Raw genomic sequence first — 13,777 nt, forward strand, 5'->3', positions numbered from 1 at the left:
CTATACTTGAATCCTTGTTCTTCCATTTTAGAAGTGCTCAAGAACAAGTGAGTAGGATAACTCACTTGTGCCCAAATAATCCGAAATCTTCAATGTAAGATGATGATTTCTTCCTTATTCTTATTTTGTTTGCATGCATAAGATCAACATTTAATTTTATGACTAAATTAAATCATCACATATATGAATATGTTAAGTAATGAGATATAGATTTCTAACACATTTTTGGGTCAGGGAAGTTCGGGTCAAGAAAGCTCGGGTCATGTTCGGGTCGGGTCGGGTCAATTCGGGTTTTCGGGTCAGCCTTTTCGGGTCGAGTCAATCGAGTCGGGTTGCTTTTGTCAGGTCTACTCACATGTATTCTTAATTGAAGGGGTCCGCATTCACCATATGTGAAAGGGTGGCACCTAAATTGGATGTCACTCGGTGGCGCCCTTTCATTTTTCAGGAGTTAGAACTCGTACTTAGACTTGACAAAATGGGTTAATGGATCGGGTTCGGGTCAGACCAATTCAGGTCGGGACAGCGTGGGTTTGTCACATTATCGGGTTAGTTCGAGTCGGGTCGGGTCGAGTTCTTCCGGGTTTCCGAGTTGTTTCGGGTACGTTTGTCGGGTCATTTTGGGTCAACCGGGTCGGGTTGTTCGGGCCGGGTTATTTTCGGGTTAATGATTAAGAGAAAAAAAGGCATTTTAAGTTTTTTGGGGTCAATTAAAATTATGTTTTGTCGGATCATTTTCAGGTTGGGTGGTTTCAGATCGGGTCATTCTGGGTCGGGTCTGTTACAGGTCCGTGAAAGCTCGGGTCAATTCGGGCTTTGGGCGTCATTCAGGTTTACTAGTTCGGGTCTCGAGTCAGCCTTTTTCTGATCAGGTTAATTTTGTCAGGTCTACTCATACTCATATTTGTTTGGTTCCATCTTGAGGATAGAGTAATAGTATACTCTATGTCCCAATTATTTGTTTACGTTTTTTACATATATGGTTTGATTCTAAATTCCACTTTATACCACTTTGCATATCAAGGGCTATACGTATTGTTTGGGTATTGTATCCGTGAATATTAAGGGGAGGTTTGGTTCGCTGCTTAGAAATGAAATGGATTAGAATAATAACCCATAGAAGTACGGGGTTCCAACTTCATACATTTCAAAACTTGTTTGATTCATTGGAAAAATAAACATAAAGGTGTGGAGTTTAAATCCATGGAGAGGAGGTGGATATGAGATTCCAAGGGGTTGGAATGGAGTTAGAATCCATTAGGTATCTAACTCCATTCCAAAATGCTCCAACCAAACATTGAAATGGATCAAATCCATTCTAATCCATTCCAATGATGCCAACCAAAGAACCCCTAAATATATGCGTAATTTTTGCAAATTCCATGGATCACGATTCATGTGCTTTCAGCTTCTGTTAGTTTGAGTTATAATGCTACTCATTTCGATTCATGTGCTTTGAAATGGATAACCAGATAACTATATTATGACGGATTGACATCATGGTTACAAAATATTACTCCCAAGTATAAGCGATCTTTTCATTGATTTATTTCTTGTCAGGATTAATAATAATCATTTTTTTTTCATTCTTTAAATCCAATTATTTTTTGTTAAATATTAAGATTAAGCTAAATGGCACATTGATCTCATTCAGATCATTATTGACCAAAATTGATTTTGGGATATAGGTTGTTTGGCTATCGTCGAGGAATGGGCGGGTTCGACTCGATTGGGTAAAACAAGTAGTACGGTGTTAAAACCTGCATTCAGCTCTAAACCCTTTCACAAATTCCGAAATCACAAGATAAAACCATATCGAGTCCATGCCATAACAGTGGCATCTGTACTAATCTAATAACGTAAATATTTGTGTGGAAACCAAGCACAGTACCTTAAGGTAGACCTGACAAACGGGTTAATCGGGTCCGTTCATTTCGGGTCTTTTATTGATTTTGGGTTGGGTCGGGTTCTTTCAGGTTTTGGGTCTCTTTAGGGTTTGTTGGTCAGGTCTGTTTCAGGTCAAGCGGGTCGGGTCATTTTCGGGTCAATGAATAAGAGAGAAAAAGTCATTTGAAGTCTTTTCAGTTCAATTAGAGTTATGTTTTGTCGGGTCATTTTCCGGTTAAGTGGTTTCAGATCAGATCATTTTCGAGTCGGGTTAGTTACGGGTCAAGAATGCTTGGGTCATGTTCGGCTTGGGTCAATTTGGGTTTCGGGTCACATAAGGGTGATGTCGTTCGGGTCGGGTTAATCGGATCGGGTTGCTTTTGCCAGGTCTACCTTAAGGAACCCTGGAGGTCGTAACTCGTAACTACCCTCCTACACTTTGTGATCTACCCTAAATTGCAAGGGTTCAAGTCACGGTTATACATGCGTAATCTAATAAATAACGCTAAATTACTTATTTAATTTAACGCTCAAGGATGAATACTATAATTCTCACACATAAACACATGAATCTTTAAACATACTTATATCTCATGAAAATACCAATTACACAACATTAAATGGAAGATGGATGGTCTCACTGTGCTAATCTAATACTATAAGACTAGAATCTAAGATCTAAAGATAAACTAAATTGTAGTCGTTGTTTGAGCTGTGTGTCGTTTGTCACGGTAAATGCTTTAGGCATTCTTTACCAGCTCCTTGTAAGTTGTAACTACTTCTCTAGTGGGGAGCGGTTTAATAACCGTACACACAAGCGTTTAGTGACCTCCCCTGGTCCAGCGTTCATGTCTTGGTCTCTTGTTCTTCCTTTACATGGATTACCTTTAACAGGCCCAATTATATCTTGGGCACGTGTTCTTCCTTTACATGAATTACCTTTAGCAGAGACCAATTATCTATTCTTTATATTTCATTACATCAAAATCTTTTACATAGATTTGCATTGCAAAATTTATTTCATGGATGATTAGATTTACGAATGATGATTCGTCGACTATAGTTTTGGATTAGGATTAATTCACTGCTAAATAAATATTAATGTACTATACAAAGGCGTCTTGACGGTACTGAACACGGTGTATGTGTTAATGCTCCCGGGTTTCTGGCCAGCTTAGCGTTGTTCAGTGAGATTCTGCAGAATGAAAATGTGACCAATATTCCTTAACAAGTTGACCAAATAGTGAACCTTCCTTTTTCATCAGTTTCATTGGCTCATCATACTCCACCAGTTTTCCTGCAGCCACGATCAGATATACAAATTTTAAAATTTCGCATTTACTCGTTCCAGGGAATCCAAAGGATAGCTTGAAGGGAAGACTGTGGAGCTCATCGAAGCAGGCCCGACCCAAATAATGTACAATACTGGTCTGATGAATCATGTATTAGCAACAGGCCTGTGTATTGTTCTTTCAGGTTCGGTCATTATTCAGATTTCATTTACTCTGTCTCTATGACGACTCTAAACCGGTCTGATAATCCATGTACGGAGTATTAATCACAGGCTCAAGGCTTGAAGTCATTATGAAGCCAAATTACTAGCTACACCGTACTAGTAACTCTATTAATTTATGTATGTTTAATATGGTTGGAAATGATTTACCATCGCTAATGGCGAGGACCTTTGTGCAATCCATCACAGTTGGTATTCGGTGAGCCACAGTGATGACAGTGCAATCTGCAAATTCTGTTCGTATCGTTTTCTGCAGGATCATGTCAGTCGCATTATCAATTGAAGCTGTTGCTTCATCAAGCACCAACACCCTGCTTCTTCTCAGCAAAGCACGTCCTAGACAGAACAGTTGCCGCTGTCCCATGCTCCAATTTGATCCATCTTCCACCACTGGTGTAAAACATTAATACAGTCAGTTGACCTAGTTCTACAACTTTTTCAGGAACCAGTGATATAACACATTACAATTTACAACAGACAATAATGAAATTTCATGTCCGACTTACAATAAGAGTGCAAAAATTTTAGCAAGTCATTTTACTTTATTACATCGTATAACAAAGTCAAAGAATACTAAGCTTTTGGCTCCATTGGAAATTTAAAAAAATACGGAAATAACACTAAGCTTTTGGCTCCAATTCAAAATACAAAGTCAAAGAATACTAAGCTTTTGGCCCCAATTCAAAATACAGCCTCCTGCAAATGAATCTATAGGTATTCTACAGAAATGGATAATACTGTACCTTTGGAATCTAGCCCCTGCTCTTTCTCTTGAACAGCGTCTTTAAGCTGGCATTTGCCAAGAACCTATGCAACAAATTTTTTTAAAAAATAAAACAATATGAAATGGCATGCCTTGAGAATATATGAACAAACGATACCTACAAATGGGAAAGAGTTACCTTCCAGATTTCCTCATCGTTGTGCTGACATAACGGGTCCAAGTTAAACCTTACAGTGCCATTGAAGAGAGTAGGATCTTGAGGAATAATCCCAAAACGCGATCGCAGATCATGAAGCCCTATTGAACATATATCAATGCCATCAACTAAGATCTTCCCTCCAACAGGTTCCACCAGGCGAAATAAAGCGCCTATCAAGGTACTCTTTCCACTGCCAGTCCTCCCAACGATGCCAATTTTGTCCCCACCCTCAAACGTGCAGCTGATTCCTCGAAGAACCAGCGGTGTATCTGGCCTATACCGTATCTGTTATTCACCAAACTTCTTAATTAAACCACAATAACAACATTACCCCCTTGTCTCAATGCATCAACATTCTGATACTTCACGAATCACGATAGAAGAAACACAGAGAATTCAATGACTCGTCATTTTTCTTTATTTCATCATTTTCCAAAGCCGAAGGATAGCAAGTCTTTGGCCTCGGTGGAAATACAAATTTCCTAGTTACATCATCAAAGATAAATATTTGTCTACTGTGAATTTATACCTGTAGATTACATATCTCCACTTTCCCAACTGATGGCCAGCTCAATGGAGGTCGGCTGCTTTCAATGACCTCCGGAGCTTCACTGGGTACATGCATGTACTGATCAAGCCTCTCCACGGAAATGATATAGTTGGCTAGCGTACATTGATGTTGGATTGAGTAAACCATAATCACATTCAGTGAAAGACCGTATGATAATGCCATTCCGATAAACCCTGCATCACCAATTCTATCAGACCTCTAGTATACGGTTTGACATTCACATAACAAACAGCTTTAACTTCGTTATTATATACAGTAAAGTTGCAGTGATTGTTTGGTTCAACTTTAAATATATAGCTCAATCAGTATCAACATAATGAAGACCTTTACATACGCAGTACATGAAATACCTAAATTTCAGCAATTCGTGTGTATATAAGTGGGTAACCAAAGGACCACTTACTAACTTAATCCCTTCGCAAAACTGTAGCCTGAGAAGGAGAGTCTCTTACCGGAGCTGAAAGTTCCTGTAGGAAGCAAAACCATGCATAATGCTGCCGTTGACAGAACACAAGCACTGAGGATCTCAAGCCTTTGAATCAACCATTCATTAGCTGAAAAATTGTGGAAGAAAGGGCTAGCATTTATATCAATAAGTCTGAGAGTCTTCGCAAAGAAACGGTCTTCCTCCTTGAAAGCCCTAATTGTCATCGCTCCAGCTACAGATTCAGCTAAATGGTTCGCAACCAAAGACTTGGTGGTACCATTAAGTCTCATCAGCTCCTTTGCAGTCGCGAAGTAGTATCTCTGAAAAGATGGTTAATGTCACTGATCAGCTCCACAGAAAAAAAATAAAAATAAAAATAAAAAAATAACACAACAATAATAATACAGAGTTTTGAAAGCCTCTCTTCACCAGCCATTTTTATATAAATACTCGATGATGTTTGATACTCCGTAGTCTGTACTCAATATATTGTACGAGTAATTAAAGTGGTCTTATGGTGAAACAGTCTCATACAAGAATTTGTGATAATTTGAAGTATTATACTTTTCAGCTGTAGGAATGATTCCAATACTTCACTGGTGTAACTCTCCCCGTAACATAAAATGGTTCAGAAGATTGCTCATATTGTTTACCTGCAATCTTATTGCCATGTAAATCACGGGTATGCAGACAAACAAGACCTGCCAAGTGATGACAGTTAACACTCCTAAATTGGAATACGCGTTTGACGTAGAACCAAGGACAAAGAAAAAGCTGAAAGGGACATCAAGGTCTACTATGCTCAAATCTGCCGAGACCTGCACAGATGTAAAAATAACATGTCATACTTTTCGATATTTTTACGATTAATTTTTTGGGTTTTTCTACGTGGTACCTTATAATTTTTCGAATTCTACGTGATACCCCTCGTTTTTCAAAAATATCAGTGGTACCCCTAAACTTAATGAAAACATCTTAAAATGCCCAAAATGCTATAATCCGCCTCTTTTAAATGTTTAGTTTATACATTTTGCATTGATTTTTTGGCAATAATTTGTCATGAGATTAACATAATCGTTTAATCAATCGTAAACATATTTTCTTTACAAAATTTAACTATTTAAAAATGTGATTTTTAGTAGTTTGGGTATTTTGAGAACATTTTACAAAGTTTAGGGGTATCACCGATGTTTTCAAAAACGTAAGGGTACCACGTAGAATTCGAAAAAACACCTGGGTACCACATAGAATAACCCTAATTTTTTTGAACTTTGACCTCAAAAACTCAAACAAGAAGATAAAGTGAAACAGAGGAAATAACCAACACAAGTTGCAGCTATATAGCCAAAGCACTTTTGAAGCAGATGTCTTTTTAGGTGTCTCACATAATGAGACGGTATCGTGCAAAAATAACTGTTGATGTGAAGCCTATAGACAACTAAATACTTACCCGACTTAGAATCCTTCCAAGAGGAGTAGAGTCATAGAAAGACATCGGAGCCCGAAAGAGAGAGTTCAGTAGCTGGGAAAATAAAGATCTTGAGGATAACATCCCAAACTTAACAATAACAAGAGATCTTATGAGCAAAAAGATTGTCGAGCTGAATCCAATGATGAGGTAAACCATAATCAACTTTTCTGTGCTGACATTAGGATTATCAACGCTAGAGGCCATCCAAATGTTCTGTGATATTTGGCCCGCTAGAAATGTCCAGTGAGCGAGAGCAACAACAGCAAAATACAGATAACTTTTACCCTGACTAAAGTACAGCAGATAAGGCTTCAACCCAGTATCTCCCACTTCCCTTTCTTCTTGTTTAATCAACTGACCACCTTCAGCTGCATTGAATTGTTTCTCAACTTTGGTCAACTTAATCTCTTTAGCTGAATGGTTTTGTCTTCCTGTTTCATTAAGCTCAGCCATGTTTTTTGTACCGGCTGTCTCTTTATGCGCATTTACAAGGTCCAGGAATTCTGGACTTGAAGCTAATAACTCATCATAAGGCCCTGCTCGAAGAATTTCCCCATCTGACATCAACTGTGAACAAGAGGTCAATTCTTTCATATATAATCACAAGTTATAAGTGCTTGAAAAGGATTCATACATGTCCATTTAGTTTCATCGACTGCAAACTTTTGACACTAATAATATCAGCTGTTTAGACTCTCCACAGTTTGATTTATCAAGCAAAAAGCCTTTTAGTTTAAGGACATTCTACATGTTGCATTTCTATCAGAATTTAGAAAAAACATGGGTCAGTGATGTAAACTCACCAAACAACAATGAAATCCAGGAAGAAAATCAACTTGGTGTGTCACAAGCAAGACAGTCTTGCTAGAAAGAGCTTCCATAACGTATTCCTGCAACAGTTCCAACACCACGTGTTACTCTCGCTAGAGAAAAAAGAAACAGAGTTATTCATGGAATTAAAATGGTGGTTACATGGAAAAGGCTCGTTGCAGTTTGTGCGTCAACGGCACTGAATGGATCATCCAAAAGATATATGTCAGCATCTTGGTATAATGCCCGAGCAAGTTGAATTCGCTGCTTCTGGCCACCACTTAGATTAACTCCCCTTTCTCCTATTTGAGTCATGTCACCATGGGGAAGAAGCTCAAGGTCCTTAACCAATGAACATCTTTGTAGAGTATCTTGGTACCTCTGCTTATCCATGGCAGATCCGAAAAGAATATTCTCACGTATTGTGCCCGTTTGAATCCAGGCTGTTTGTGAGACATACGCAATGCTTCCGTACACTTCAACCTACCCCAAAAATTAGTTTCATGAAAGAGGAGATACGAGTATATACTAAAGCTAGACATAATCAAATGCATTTATGAAATTTAGCCTCTCTGATCTACAAGAAAAACTTCTGTACTTTTGAGTCATCTCATGTTATGAAGCAGCCTCAAGGGCTCCAGGAAATGGTGGGATTTAGGGGGTCGGCTGCAACGACTCTTACCTGTATGGCTGAATGAACATAGATTGGCCGTTTCCGAATTACCAGAGAGAAAACTGCATAAATAGTCTGCTACTTCAAAAGAAAAAGGTGCAGCCAGTTTATTAAGTCATTTTCCTTTACTCCATCAGAATGTGAACAACAAAGATCAGTTTGCATTTGGAGTTATAGGACATGGGAGAGTTTCATACAAGACAAATTGCTAAATTTCAGCTACAAGTTATTGTATCATGGCTATTACTTACTTGATTTAACTACTAGGTCTACATGATACCAAACGCAAAAGCGATTCAAACGTAAAGGGCTGAAAAAAAAGGCTTACAGTTCCCTCTATATATGGTACTTCTCCAAGAATTGCTGCCAGTAATGTTGATTTTCCTGAGCCAACTTCTCCACATATGGCGACTTTTTCACCTTGTTGAACATTTAGATTCATTTTCCTTAGAGTGGGCTTTGATGAATTCTTTTCCCAAGAGAGATTTGCTGATTTCATCGAAATGACATGGTTTCTGCTGCTGATATTGCTCTTTTTCCTGACATTTTCAAATTGGAGCTCTTGAGCATCAAGAAAATGAACAATCCGCGCAAATGCAACTTTTGCTTGAATCACTACACCAATAACATCAGGGATGGCTCTAATGGGCTCTTGAACCAACCGCAAAGTCGCGACAAAAGTGAACACATTACTGGCACGTAGAGGAATTTTTAGGACATAACAAGCTCCAAAAGTGGCAGCTGAAACTAATACAGGAGAAGTCCAAAACAGAAAACCATTGTACGCTTTTCTCAATTGTACTGCTGATAGCCATTTATACTCCACGTCCCTGAGATCCTCAATTACCTTCTTAAAGTGGCTCTCCCATGCATACAACTTTAGCACCTTCATGTTAATAAGGGCCTCCGAAAAAGCCTTCAGTCTCTCATCTTGCGTGACCATCAACTTTGTCTGGAATTTATGCTGTAATTTGGCAAGAGGGGCATTGCAAATTACAGTAAGAACAATCACTACCAAAGCTGCAATTGTGGCAAATCCAACAGCATGGATTAAAATAGCTAGCGCGATGCAAAGCTGAAGGCTTGTTGTCCAAGTCTGATGCAACCAGTAAGGGAATTCACCAATTCTATATGCATCAACAGTAACATAATTCATTATCTCGCCACCTGAGTGTGTCAACCTGGCGACATTTGATAATCTCAGTTGCTTCCTATATATTGCTGCAGTAAGTAAGGACCGCACTTTAAGTCCGACTAATCTGCTTCTGAAGTACCATTGCCTCTGTGACAAAGACTCCATGGTCTTTGACACAAACAGGGCAAGTGCCAGAACGCAACCTTCATATCTGAAAGCTTCTTTACCTTCAGCAACCTCAATGAAGGCATTCAGAAGAAGAGGTCCAGCTGATATGGTGAGTATCTTTAGAAGTGCAAAAAACCCAGATAGCAGAATTTCACGTAAGTTGCAAGCAACAATTGTCCATAGGATAGAAGATTCCGAGAACGAATGATCATCCTCTTTTTGTTTGCTTATCTTGTCCAAGAATTGCAAGTAACAAGATTCTGCCCTATCAACATCTCGTAATTCGGGTATGTCGTCTACCTCAAGAGTCTTTTCTTTACCCAAAGTCATCATAGAGTTCAACCACCAGAATGACATCTTACTGAAAAATCCAGCATCCGCAAAAGGGGTAACTTGAGCAGTTGAATCGATCTTACTGTTTTCATTCCCCTCACCATGTAGAGGGGTGTAAAGGGTATTTCCAATACTAGTCTCCCTACTTTCTTCATTTGAGCACCCTTTGTAAGTACATAGCAAAAACAAACTTGCTCCAATGAAAGTTAAGATATCTAAGGCCACCTTAACAGTAACTTCAAAATTTGTTACAGCAGAAAAGAGAGATAAAGTGCAGGAAATGCCAGTAGAGAGGAAGGCAAACACGGATAAAACACGAAAGGGGCCTTTTGCGAAATTCATCCCTTGAACAGTTGTTGTTAGACCTACCAGCATCCAAGTACCTCCTTGAACAACATATAAAACCCACCAATGTACTGGTAAAACAGAATGATCATTTCTCATCTTTTCTACTAAACTCCAAATTCCTAGGCCTATATAAACCAATCCCAAACAGCCATTCACAACCACAGAACATTTTCGCAAGGTTGAGTAGGGTCTGTAAGGAGCATTCTTAGAGGAAGTTTTGCAAATCATGTTCACTATGATTAATACCAGAAGCAATGCATCAAATGCTATGACCAAAGCATGATTGGTACATGAGGCAGGATTAGTGACAGAAGCGAGCTGCGGATAGCATGACCCTAGACTGTTCTCTGAGCAATCAGATTGCTCACAGAACAGTCCCCACATACCCTCCATTTTTCAGCACACTTCACCTATAAAATCTGCAATTTTTACATAGATATAAAATTAGTAGATACAAAACAAAAACCAGTTTGCTCAATGATCATAACTGGTCTACATAGCACAAACAATAACCCTTACCTCAATTGGCTCCCGCAAATTGCAAGGTAGGGTTCGTAAATCGTATATATCAGCAAATTTGTTTATCAGTGACCATGACTAATCTACAGAACATGATCCTGTAACTAAAATGAAAAAACTACACCAAGATTCCCAGATGTGCATCAGTGCATGTGCAGTGAAAGTTGCTCTTTATTATGTACTACACAAAACTAGTGTTATATAAGTGGCTATCACAACAAGGACAAATATTGAAAGAAGTATGTTTTCTGCAAAGCATGCAACTAAACACAAACTATAGGTGGAGCACATAAATATTGACCACATATACTACTACATACAAAGTAGAAAAAGGAAACTTGATAACTTGGGTATGTGGGGATTGTGGGGATACTTGCTCTTTTTAGTTAGCACCCCATTTTGACCTGCAATTTAAAAAGACAAAAATACAACCAGTCTTACACTAATACAAGTATTAGCAATACAAATTACAAATACAGTAGTTGTTTCCGAATTACCCAAAATGAAAATTTCATCGAAGGACTGTTACTCAAAATAAAAAGAAACGCAATCGGGTTTAATAATTCATTCTGCTTGATTTCGTCATGATTAAGAACCAAACATATACTACATGATACAAAGTAGGAAAAGCCCCCTTTTATTATTTAGTTTGTACTTCGTATGTGGGATTGCGGGGACAGGTGTTCTTTTTTATTAGACCTGCAATTTAAAAAGACAAAAATACAAATTATGATGAATCGTGCAAGTTTACACTTTCTTAATTTAAGGAGAAAACAAGTCATGGAAAGTCATTCAATTTTAACAAGATTTTACTAACCACAGCATTACCTTAATGACTTAAGGACACCCGAAAAGTGCGATATAAGAAGGGTCAGATACACGCAGTCTTACCCCAAGTTGGATCCTCTCCGAGATGTCTAGTACTACTTACTTAACAGGGAAACGAGGGATTACATGGCTGCTGAAATGACCACCTTACCCCGTCTAGTCTTATCTTGTGTTAACAACATAAAAATTCATATTTCTGAATTACCCAAAATGAAAATTGTATCGAATGATGATACTTCATTTGCATGATTTTGTCATTATTTCCAGGATTTAAGAATAACGAGTCTTTGACTCCATTTGAAATGAAAGTAACTAGATTCAAATGTCTAGTAACATAAATTAGTAAAGTTTATCACTCAATTTCTAGCAAAATTGAAACTAAAAACTACAATCAACAACCTAAACTTAATAAATATCAAATTAACCATTTTTAAGTGAAAAACAAAACACAAATTTAATAAGTACAGTAACATGGCAATTCCAAACTCAAAGGAATCTCTTGAATTAATACTGGAAAATCTCAATTATTATTGGACAATCATAGTTGACGCAGCCATGAAATAAAGTAATCGGAAATTAGTAAGTACCTTTCACTTTAGCAAAAATGATTAGACAAATATTTGTATCCATTGATGGAGACGCAAATGGACTTGGGAATCGTTTCGTTTGATGATTTTGGCATTTTGTTACTTGTAGCTTTATCAAATTTTTTTCCTTTTTGGGTTAGCTTAATCTTGCCGAGTGCGGGTTTGGAATGACTTAAACTCATAACACGGTTATTATCTACCTCGTCTCATTATCACTTCTAAATAAGCTATAATCGTCTATTGTTTAGCCATGAATGTTGAGTAGTTATTGTGTGAGACGGTTAAGACGGTTTATTTATATAAAGATTACTAGTTGGTTGATAGCAATAAATGTATTTTTTTTAAAATAAGAATCATGTCACGTGTAAGACCGTCATTCTTAAATTATGATAAGTGTTAAACGGATTGATATTATGGTTACAAAAGATTACTCGTAACCAGCCTTTTCACTGATTTATTTCATATTACGACTAATAATTTCAAATTTTTCGCTATTAAATCTTGATTTTTTTAATTATTTTTAATTATATTTTTAGTGAGTGAGTTCATAAATTTTATGATATAGCTCGGATTAGTTAGAACAAAACTCGAAATTTTTATTATAAAACTCAGGTTCTACACAATCAGTTGTACTATACTGGTTGTATAATCTATTAATGAGATCCTATGATGAGAACTAGTATAGATCCCGCGGCCCCGCGCAAATGTTTTGCATTAATCGCTAGAAAAGGGAAAATTCGTAGTTATAATATAATAAAAGTCCATTACAGATATGATATAATAAAAGTTCAATTATAAAAGTCCAATTACAGATTTCATATAATAAAAGGAAAATTTGGAGATTTCTTATTCTTTTAGTATAAGAAAATTGGTGGAATAAAATAATAATGAGCATGATGTGCTGATTTGCACAAGACAAAAAGAAATGCCAAGATTTGTGGCGGTCGAGTGTCGACATCTACTGTCACAACTCACGACTCAAACCAAATTGAACTACTTCACTCAACTTATATTGTACTCCCTATGTCTGTCCCGGCATTTATTGTCATTTTTCATTTTAGGGTGTCTCAGTTATTTGTTATCATTTCTATTTTAAGAATAGATTTGATGAGTAATTTGATCATTTACACTCAATTTATTACACTTGTCATTTAGCAATTGATCATCTTCTCTTTCCTTGCTCTTTGTGCCAAAACCAAAGAACAACAAATGATCGGGACGGAGGGAGTATACGTACTTGGGAGGGAGTACATCTTACCAAATTGATAATAAAATCAGATTCTGTTGAAATAATTGATGCTCTCAGTATATGACATCATAAACTCGTCACTGCACACGTACGTGAAGTGAAAACCAATGATCTATGGGAAATGGATCCTCTCTATTTCCTTTCTCTCCATTTCCTCTCACAATCTATTTAAATAATAATTTTCCCTTTCACCCTCATTTTCCTTTATCTTTACGCGTACGGAATTACTTTTTTCACATACGAATTTTACTTTTTTTCACATACATTTTTTCATAAACTTTCCATATCATGCCCTTTTTATCTAAACCTAATCAAAATAATTATACATGCCCTTT

The 13,777-nt window shown here is 37.3% G+C and overlaps 2 protein-coding genes across 3 annotated transcripts in view; both read right to left on the reverse strand.

Moving 5' to 3' along the window:
• The window catches only part of LOC141618426 (ABC transporter C family member 10-like), a 51,387-nt gene extending 39,175 nt beyond the window's left edge, over window positions 1-12,212 (reverse strand). The window contains exon 1 of the mRNA XM_074435522.1: window positions 12,194-12,212. The gene's annotated coding sequence lies outside the window, so the exon portion shown is untranslated. The remainder of the gene's footprint in view (window positions 1-12,193) is intronic.
• On the reverse strand, window positions 2,835-12,309 carry LOC141618424 (ABC transporter C family member 10-like). Of its 2 annotated transcripts, XM_074435517.1 has the most exons (13): window positions 12,194-12,286; window positions 10,779-11,182; window positions 8,604-10,678; window positions 7,765-8,085; window positions 7,596-7,682; window positions 6,772-7,359; window positions 5,975-6,139; window positions 5,347-5,641; window positions 4,853-5,067; window positions 4,303-4,608; window positions 4,144-4,207; window positions 3,551-3,790; window positions 2,835-3,184 (listed from the first exon to the last, which is right to left on the reverse strand). In XM_074435517.1, exons 3-13 carry the CDS (start codon window positions 10,650-10,652, stop codon window positions 3,072-3,074), a joined length of 4,443 nt encoding a protein of 1,480 aa, XP_074291618.1. In that variant the 5' UTR covers window positions 10,653-10,678; window positions 10,779-11,182; window positions 12,194-12,286; the 3' UTR covers window positions 2,835-3,071. The 2 variants fall into 2 exon arrangements, with proteins under 2 accessions (XP_074291618.1, XP_074291619.1); XM_074435518.1 differs by lacking the exon at window positions 10,779-11,182 and having other exon boundaries at window positions 12,194-12,309.
• Between the last annotated feature and the right edge of the window lie 1,468 nt (window positions 12,310-13,777).

This window comes from Silene latifolia, chromosome X (genome assembly GCF_048544455.1).
Source record: "Silene latifolia isolate original U9 population chromosome X, ASM4854445v1, whole genome shotgun sequence".
NCBI lineage: Eukaryota > Viridiplantae > Streptophyta > Magnoliopsida > Caryophyllales > Caryophyllaceae > Silene > Silene latifolia.